Raw genomic sequence first — 9,399 nt, 5'->3', positions numbered from 1 at the left:
AGCTAACGACCTAACTGTACTTTAAACTTCAATGGGAATGGTATACATAATTGCAGATTAACTTTCTTTTCAATAACATGTTATTCCCTTTTCTTTTAGATTTTTCAAGGATTTAATGGTATGTTCATCAGAATAATTTAAAGGGATCCTTAAATGCACCATACATATAAAATATTGCATCATATATTTCAAGATTTCTTAGTTATCCAACTAATTGTTATATTGAATTCTGTATGTTATTTTATCAGACCAAATACCACCGACTTGAAGAGCTTATGTGATCCTATCTGCAAACCGACAAGCCCCTGTCATCATGCAACCACGTAAGCGGTTAATTCCAGAGACCTTGCGTCTTCGACAAAACCCAAACGTGATCCCAGGGCAATCCATCAAAAGTGCGGTCCTGATATCACCGCTCGTATAGCTGATAGATGTAGCTATGTACATACTTACCTCCCAACTGGCTCTCCACTTCGGTGTTATTTGTCTAATTCGACAACAGAGAAGGCAGATAAACGCGAGGCGCTTAATTTTGCGATTGTTTTTGTTTTGGCTGCAATGTTGACAACCATTTGATTAAAGAACGATGGGGGTTTGGGGGTGGATATGGGAGGTTGTGGGAGTGGAGCACGTCTGTGGTTCATGGGTGGTGCGGATGATGTACGAGCAACAGGTTGAAGTTGAATGATAGCCATGCGATCAAAAGCTGGCGAAAACAAGTGAATCACGGGTATCTGTCTTTTTTCGGGGAGATATTAAACGGTGTTACGAATCAAGGTCTTTTGAAGATTAAATGTAAGTCCCCCGATCGAACAACCTTCAATTAACTCACTTCCTTTGCTAAAACGTAGAATATCAGTTCATAACTAAAGCTTTTAATGGGCGTCTGCAAAGAACTGCTAAGAACTATACTTAAAGTTTGTAATGGCCATAAATCTAACTAATATACCTTAAAGTGCCAATGCCCTTACATTGAGCTTGGCAGAAAACAAAGCTGTTAAAAATCGTTTTGGACTTCTTCTGAAAATAACACTTTTATGCACCCCTACTATAAAGATGTTGAGATTAGTTGGGCCTAATCGCTAAATAATTGGCAACGCCTAGTGAAGAGGCTTTAAGACCCTAGCATCAAGAACCACTCCCAATATACCCCCCAATTTTAGCTGCCACTTCAAGCCAATTGGCTAGACATTGTTTGGTCACGTGTTTACGACATACTTTTGCCCTGTATCTCGAATTAAATGGTTCGACTTACTTCATATGCATATGCCTGAATGTACTTATATCAAATAGTGACTTAGTTCCTGCATTATCTCATTGTAACACTGACCGATCAGCGTTGCATTACATGGGTCAGTTCTGGAATTATATAGCTGCATGTGAAAGTTATTCGACTAAGCAAATAAAAAATGGTGGAACTCAAGTTTATCAAGTACTTAGATAAGCGTATACCAGGCGATAGAACAATGCAGACAGCAACGAATTTTTAAATACTCTTAAAAACACTTAATTTGAATCCACTACATCTGGAAAGTTACTTTGGCTTTATGCAAATCCGGTTCATATTGATGACTGGTTTGTTTATTCCGGGGACTCCCCTTATATGAAAATCCGATTGCACTCCACGTACAAGTGATTTATAGTGGCTCAAGACCTTGGTAACTCAATCGCTAATCGGTGCTTAAAGCTACAATATGACACAGCGAGTTATTTGTTAGTTAACCAATAAAAACGTGCAGGGCTGTCCAGTTAAATGTATGTATTATAATATGCTTTACAACTAGGCGAAAACAGTTGGGGGTAAAAGAAGAATCGAATGTATTGCGACAACACGGTGCGGAAGTGGCTCCCTCTCTTCCGCCACTCCTTATCACATCACTTCAGAATGGACCATTTGAGCTGTTCACGCGCCGACTGCAGAACCTAAAAAAAGATAGCACACACGAATATAGATACAGATAGTCAGTAGATATTTCGATCAATTAGGTAATGAACCAAATCAAATGAGCGAAAAGTTCCAGAACTTTTTAAACATATTTATTTGATCAATCAGAGAGTACAATGAAAGGGGACAATTCGGGAAAAAGTAATCAAAACTAAGTGAAAGCGATATACACAAAGTAAAAGAACATGTTATACTATAAGTAGACCTTCTGAGTAACTACTATAGACTATATAATATATACTATAAGCACATAGAGTTCGTTTAGCTACTACAAATCAATTAATTTTAAATAATGATATGATAATTCGAATTTTAAGAATTCAATTTTAAAAATAAATAAATGTAAGTTAATTTAAAAACGTTCTTTGCAGTTATAAATTACATGAAATTCATAGATTTAAGGCTTATTTGATCATATTGCGGGTACAACTAAATGAGGAAATATCGGACTGGAGGTAATCAAAGTACGAAACAAAACAATACCAAATCAAAGTACGAACGCCTATTATTAGGTTATCAACAATAAGGAGAGCTACTAAGTAGGCTACCAAAAGAGACCATTTAGTGTGTTAGTTACCTGGGCAACGGTCTGTTCGGCAATGGGAATGTCATCGTTGCGCAGATCGACGCGTTTCACCACGGACGAGGGATCCGCATCCAGGATAATGCTGTTGAGATATTACGGATTAAATCAAATATAAATGGGTTGAAAGGAAATGAAGAGTGATGGGAGAAGTATCGATATTAAACTTATTCATTTATTACCAACTGACCTTGGTAATATGAAAAACACCTCCTTTTTTATATACTTTCAATATTACTTAAAGAACATAAAAAAGGCTTTTCTAAAGGAATGTAGCTTCTAGCTTCGGAGGTGGTAAAGCTAATGCAACAAACATTTCGTTTCATATTTAAGTAGATTTTTCTCCTTTAAATTTGTTGGCCTATGTTAAAAAAGGGATTTATCTGAGAAACATCGCTATTATGGATTTACTTAAAACTGGCTGAGAATGAATTAACTGTCTTAAAAGATGTTATACCTAAATATAGTATTGTTATTTAGGTATAACATCTAATATCGTATTGTTATTAAGGTATAACATCTTTTAAGATAAATAACAACATGATATTTAGGTTCTTTAGGATGTACCTATTGCAAAGGGATCTTAGTAGCTCCTAGTATTCTATCTGATACCTCCCATCACTTGCGATATATGGATATACCCACCCTCCGTCGCAGATCTCGTCGAAGGCCAGCATGATGATCTCCAGGTTCTCCAGCACCAGGCGCTTCTCCACATTCTTCTTGAGGATCAGGCTGATGGAGTCGTAGAGGCAGTTGAGCACGGAGAGCAGGATCAGCTCGTTCTCGTAGGCGTTGCCCATCACGTAGAAGAAGAGGTCCACGTTGCTCTTGTAGACGCAGGTGAGCCCGTCCAGCATGATGATCTCCGTGTTGGAGCGGTGCGTCTTGTTGAACAGATTCTTTTCGAAGGCCTTCTGCTCCTTCAACGTGGACAGTATGTTCTTGTCGTAGTACTTGGCCAGGATGCGGTTCCCGTCGTTGTCCATGATACACATGCCCTTGATGATGTCCTGCGGCACATCTTGGTTGTGAATTTAAGCCAGTAATTTGTGTATTTTGCAATTTACCATCATAAATCCGTCCATCTTTCCTTGTTTTCGTGTCTTACACGTCACTTTAGTAGGACCGCACCTTGACCGCTAAAAAATACCACAAAGTCAGTGCTGCCAGCTTTCAGCCCGAGAAAAAGAGCCAAGTCCAATAAGAAAAATAGCTAGATTATATATTACTTGATCTCGAAATAATTTTCAAATCAAAAACAAATTAACTTCACAGCTTATAAAATTAAAAAAAAAATTTAGTACTATCCGAAACTATTTCTATTTTAGTTAATTTAAAATGCGTTAAAAAATAATTGGTAATTTTGAATCTCTTTTTTCCATTTAAATAACCCTAATATTGAAGATAATAATATATAATATAATAAAAATTGTAATGATACACTGTAAAAGTTAACTAATAAATTAAAATTGTAGAAAAAAAATAGCTAGTAAATATCCAAATCGCTTGGGGACAAAAGGTTTAAGACTTCACTACAGATTTAGTCCATGGTACATAACTCTGCTATTAAGCGTTATAAATTTTAAATTTGAATTTTAAATAAGTCCTTTCTTCTTTTTTAGTTTTTTTGTGAATATTTTGTACTAAAACAGCGCAGCATGAATAAATACACATACATTTCATTTTAAAGACCCAACAACCTGCCTTTGCTTAGATTGTTTCAAAAAGAGGGAACAATTTCCAGAACATAGGATCTACTGTCGACAACCAAAATTGTGAATATTTCGTAACACCCACAGACACACGTACAAATTATTTGCGCTCAGCCAACGAAGTTGTTTTCGATTCGGTTGTGTATATATTTATGTGAACAATTAGAAGCCATTGCGAGATGGACACGCTGCCGGATGAGTATTTGGCCATTCCGGAGGACGAGCGACTGGGACTGACCAAGATCAATCGTTCCTCACGTCGCCGGCATGACCATGAAGCCATGGCCGCCGCCCATGTGGTGGTGGCCACCACGGCGGTAAAGTCAAAGCCACCAAAGCCGGAGGCCAAAAAGCTGCGCAGAAAGCTTAACGAATGCGAGCAGGAGAAACAATCCCTAGCCCAATCCATTCAGGAGAAGAATCAAGAGATTTTCGACTTGAAGAAATCCGTAGATTCGCTGAATGACGTACTCAACTCGGTGCCCATAGATGAACTGCGCTCCAACTCATCCATAGCCAGCACTAAGATTCTGGAGTTGAGTAAGAAGAACCGCCAGGTGCGCGCTGAATTGGAGCAGGCAAAGAATCGGCTGGCCAAAAAGGATGCCCACATCGAGAAATTGGAAAAGGATCTACGCGCCCACGAGGAGAAGAATCAACACAATCAGGAGGTGCTGAAGAAGGGATGCTCCGCCGAAGATCTCCAGGCCAAGATCAATAGTATGCAGCAGAAGCTGTTCGAAACCCGCAACAAGAACACCGAGTTGCAGACCCAACTGAAACTGGCCCAAAAATGCCTGCAGCACGAGATCGGCGAGAGCGTCAACATCAACATCCTGGCCAATAATCTCAATCAGGCCAATTGGCGTGGTCGTGCCCAGCAGATCATCACGCTCACCCAAAAGGTGCAGGAGCTCAAGGCACGGCTGGAGTCCTATGAGGACAGGGTTGCAGATCGCGCCGAATATGCCCCAGTTCCCTTGGGCTCCAATTTAGATTTGGTGAACGGAAGTTGCCGATCCCATCATGCCAGCTCGGAGAGATTGGGTGGAGGCGATGGTGGAGCCAGCTTTGATCGCTTCACTCCGGGCGTACGAAAGAGTGAGATTCTCCACCGAGCCAAGGTGGAATCTCTGGAAAAGGAGATCATCAGCCTGCAAGCCCAACTGGAGGAGCAGCGCGGCAAGACGCTCGCCTTGAAGGTGAGGAACAAGACCCTGAACGAGGACATGACCAAGTACAAGATGCGCTCCAACGAGCTGGAGGAGCAGACCGACTTCAATGGCGTCAATATCAATACCATGAACGACAAACTGAACCGCCAGCGGATTCAGTACGAGAGCCGTTTGGACGACATGCGCGGCGAACTCATCCGGGTTACAGAGGAGCGGGATCTCTCGAGGCGCCAAATGGAGGAGCTGAGTGGTATGCATCTGGAGCTGCAGTCGGTGGTCAAGCAGAAGGATGTGGCCATGGCCAGTCTGCAGGACATGATCAAGAAACTGCAGATGGACCTGCGCGCCCTCTCCGGAGGATTCCTCTTCTCCTGTCGCGAGTTTCGAAAGGTAAGGCTATACTAAAGGGTAATCCTATTAGAATACGAATTTATAGTTATAAGAATTATTATATATTTTTTAAAGTAGATAGCTTTAAGTGAGAAAGAAAGTTAACTATAGAAACCTTTATTTTATAACTTGACAAGTCAAACTACAATTCAACTATTGTAAAGAGTATTATAATTGAACTGTAATTATAATGATTTTGTATCTTATCTTATTAGATATTACACATAAGAAGCTTTTAAAATATTATACCTTATTATAGTGCTTTCTAAACAATTGTATTTATTCTTCTGAAGACTTTAAATCCAATCATATCTATTAAGAAAATATATTTTGCTTCACTAACAAATAGTACCTAAAATTATTATTATAAACACATTAGACTAACAATCCCTTGTTATTCTTCCAGGAAGAATTTGTGGGCATCCTGGATGCCCTCGAGGTGGAGAAGAACCAACTAATGCTGCTGACCAAAACCCTGGGAGAACGTCTGGAGGCGGAGCGAACCAAGAACGAGGCCGCCCATGAGCAGATGGGAAAGCTAAAGGCCCGCATCAGCCGTTTGGAGGTGAAGATTAGGGACCTGGAGAAGGAGCTCGATGTGCAGTCCGACAAGAAGAAGCGCACCCAGCGAATGGCCGACTATGCCAGTTCGCTGAGTCGTACTTCTCTTAACGGATCGATTGGTTCCTTCTGTTTCGAGAATCAGTCCCAGTTCCAGTCCACCACAACTCTGAACTCGGCAGGACAGCCTGAGCCCAGAATAGAGGATCTCAAGAATCAGTAAGTTTCTTAATGATATACCATACACGAAACTATACTATCCAAATTAATATTATATTGTATTGCAGGCTGGAGTTGGCTAAGGAAAAGATCACCATGCTGACAGAGAAGCTGGAATATATCACCGAGGAGAAGCACGCCGATGCCAAGTTCTTCGAGGAGACCATGAACAACTCCAAGACCATAATCCTGGACACCATAATTGGTGCCCGCGAAGGAGGCACTCTTGTCAGCAAAAGTACTGAGCCAACCTCCAGCGATATCACCATCCAGTAATTAGGATGGGAAAATATGTAAATTTGTATTTTGATTAATTTTTATGTTCTTTCCAATGCGAAAAACTCGACAAATGTTCAAGCCACTATTAGAAGCGTAACCATTATAAACTTTAATGGCATTACAAAGAATAGATCGCAAAAATTGAAAAAAAGAGGTTTTTTAATTTTCATAAATGTTTTATTTTATTTGTAACACGTTCACAAAACGAAGCCTTTGGCGCTGCTTCTATTTCAGGATAAGATTAGATTAATTTATGTATTTGTTAGGTGAATTTTTTCACTCGAAGCATTTCAAATTGCATTATGCCTATATAATTGTTATTAATTGCTGTTTATAGCTATGTATGTGTGTGAGTGTGGTGTAAGTTAAGTTAATAATACATTATATAGCTTGACTTGCCATAGAAAAACATTCCTCCAATCACATATTAAACTATTATTAGTTGCCATTTGTAAATTGTTTCGTTACTTGCGTTTGAAATTCGTTCTTCATTGCTTTCATATGTTATGAAGATGTATAAGTTACATTATTGGTATATTTTATTGATTCTGTAATGCATTACTGATAAGCCTAGTAAATTGGTTTTATCTAAAAAACACGTTTTAGCAAATTAAAGGCACTTTCAAGGATTTCTTTTGTGAAACGAAACAATATCGCCTTATTCTCTTCATCAATTTAACACTAGAAACAAACAATATAATTATTATTCTCTTAACAAAAAAATATATATATTAAAAACATTAATTTCCCCCAGAAACAAGAACAAGAACAATATCTCCTTTGCTCTCCTCTTTTACACTGATAAATTGACAAAATTGTAGGGATAAATAATCCGATTCAGATCGATCTGAATCTGGATAGGCTAATGCAAAACGCTTTCAGAAAGCCTAAGAAAACTTTGAGGGGGAAATTTTGGGTCCGCTATTGCCCCGTAAGTATTATTTTGAGAGTTTCTAATTAAATTAGAAAACGTTTGCCTTGGAGTCCGGCTATCCATAACTTGGTATGCTGAAGCATTTTAGCTAGAAGAGTTTTCTATAGATATTCGTATTTGTATATGATAGGCTGGCTACTGCGCACGATTAGCTGATTAACGTTTTTGTATATTCTTCAATAAATATCTGTATAAATTTTATTCGTTTAAGGGCTGTAGATAAATGCATACTTGGCTGGGTTAGCTTGGTCGATCAATTTCGTATTGGAATCGTGGCAGATATATGATACAACGTCATATATCGTCCGATTCATAGCTGAAACACATACGACTCTGTTCTGGATTTCTCGTAACTCTGCTGTGGCTTTGTTTATTTAGTAAGATGGATATCGGATTGTTGGTTCTTGGTTGGATTTAGGATTACTATTAATTTTAAAATTAATTTCCCTTTTTACATATAATCCGCTGCTTTGCTATATATAGTATTTATATATCTATGTATGTAGTGGATGTATATAAGTTAATGCACTAAAGATTTAAAGATTTTGGGGTGTTGTTTTTTGGGGTGAGTGACCCCCACATTATCGTCGTCGTCGTCGTCGCCGCCTGAATACGTGATTGAAATAGTAGTAAATGTCCTGCTCGGCCTGCTGCTGCGGCGTCTTCTTGGCCATCTCCTGCTGCTGCTGCTTGGGATCCACTTGCGGATGGTAGTTGCTGTAGTGGTTGTAGCCATGCATGTCGTACGGATTGTGGTGACCCGGATGCATGCCCGCCGGCGGAGGAACACCGACTCCCCCACCGCCTCCGCCATGAAGGCCGTGCCGGCCGTTCCTCATCATCAGATTCGCGTGCATGTTGCGATCCGCGATAAAGACATTCACAAAGAAGGCGAGCACGAGCAGGATGTAGAGCAGGCAGACGAGGATCACCACAAACTGCTGGCGACAGCAGCAGTAGTAGAACATTCCCTATTATATAACCGCCTGCTCCACATAGTTGGCGGGCAGCATGCCGGTCTTGCCGGTGCGCTCCACCCGCCCGGTCATCCAGCCGGAATCGATGGACTCCACCTCGAAGATGACGTCGCCCTCGCGGAAGCTGACCTCGTCGACGTCCTGCGCCTCGTAGTCGTAGATGGCCCGATAGACGCGCTGGAAAAGGATTTACGAATTGGGAATTATTAAGAGAAAGATTGCCTTTGGAGTAGCTTTACTCACCAGTGCAGTGCTTTGCCGCGACTGCTTCTCCTGCAGGGAGGAGTAGGAGGGCTGCTGGCGCATCTGCTGCTGCTGCGGCGGGTGTTCCTGCTGCTGCATCATCTGCACCTGTTGGTAGTACTGCTGGTGCTTCTGTTGCTGCTGGGCCTGCTCGGCGGCGCTCATCGAACCATAGATGCCATTGGCCGGATCGATATCAGAAACGGAACCAATCCGCTTGGGATACACACTGTTGCCTGTTTGGAGGGAATACAAATAGACGGATTAGTTTTGCATTGCCACACATGATTTCAAGCTCAGGACAAGGACAAGATGAGTGTGAAACATCGAGCTGAGCGCACTACATCGAACTACCAGCTAGCCTGGCCCCGCAAACTT

At 40.7% G+C, this 9,399-nt stretch overlaps 4 protein-coding genes across 7 annotated transcripts in view; 1 reads left to right on the top strand and 3 right to left on the bottom strand.

The window, feature by feature from the left end:
- Positions 1–1,744: 1,744 nt before the first annotated feature.
- On the bottom strand, positions 1,745–3,692 carry LOC119553350 (coatomer subunit zeta-1). The gene is made up of 4 exons (XM_037863688.1): positions 3,599–3,692; positions 3,174–3,541; positions 2,523–2,613; positions 1,745–1,923 (listed from the first exon to the last, which is right to left on the bottom strand). The coding sequence occupies exons 1-4, from the start codon at positions 3,614–3,616 to the stop codon at positions 1,876–1,878; spliced, it is 525 nt and encodes a 174-aa protein (XP_037719616.1). The 5' UTR covers positions 3,617–3,692; the 3' UTR covers positions 1,745–1,875.
- Positions 3,693–4,253: 561 nt separating this feature from the next.
- On the top strand, positions 4,254–7,018 carry LOC119552767 (coiled-coil domain-containing protein 13). Its single transcript, XM_037862575.1, has 3 exons — positions 4,254–5,808; positions 6,215–6,588; positions 6,657–7,018. The coding sequence occupies exons 1-3, from the start codon at positions 4,423–4,425 to the stop codon at positions 6,862–6,864; spliced, it is 1,968 nt and encodes a 655-aa protein (XP_037718503.1). The 5' UTR covers positions 4,254–4,422; the 3' UTR covers positions 6,865–7,018.
- A 4-nt stretch (positions 7,019–7,022) lies between these two features.
- LOC119552770 (pre-mRNA-splicing regulator female-lethal(2)D) lies at positions 7,023–8,798 on the bottom strand. The gene has a single exon (XM_037862577.1). It carries the CDS (start codon positions 8,767–8,769, stop codon positions 8,383–8,385), a length of 387 nt encoding a protein of 128 aa, XP_037718505.1. The 5' UTR covers positions 8,770–8,798; the 3' UTR covers positions 7,023–8,382.
- The window catches only part of LOC119552766 (LIM and SH3 domain protein Lasp), a 33,038-nt gene continuing 32,376 nt past the window's right edge, over positions 8,738–9,399 (bottom strand). For all 4 annotated transcript variants that reach the window (XM_037862571.1, XM_037862572.1, XM_037862573.1 and 1 more), the window contains 2 exons: positions 9,022–9,257; positions 8,738–8,955 (listed from right to left, as the gene is read on the bottom strand). In XM_037862571.1, the coding sequence (XP_037718499.1) occupies positions 8,776–8,955; positions 9,022–9,257 (416 nt within the window). In that variant the 3' untranslated portion in view covers positions 8,738–8,775. The remainder of the gene's footprint in view (positions 8,956–9,021; positions 9,258–9,399) is intronic.

This window comes from Drosophila subpulchrella, chromosome 3L (assembly GCF_014743375.2).
Source record: "Drosophila subpulchrella strain 33 F10 #4 breed RU33 chromosome 3L, RU_Dsub_v1.1 Primary Assembly, whole genome shotgun sequence".
Taxonomy (NCBI): Eukaryota; Metazoa; Arthropoda; class Insecta; order Diptera; family Drosophilidae; genus Drosophila; species Drosophila subpulchrella.
This window is presented reverse-complemented; position numbering and strand designations above follow the sequence as displayed.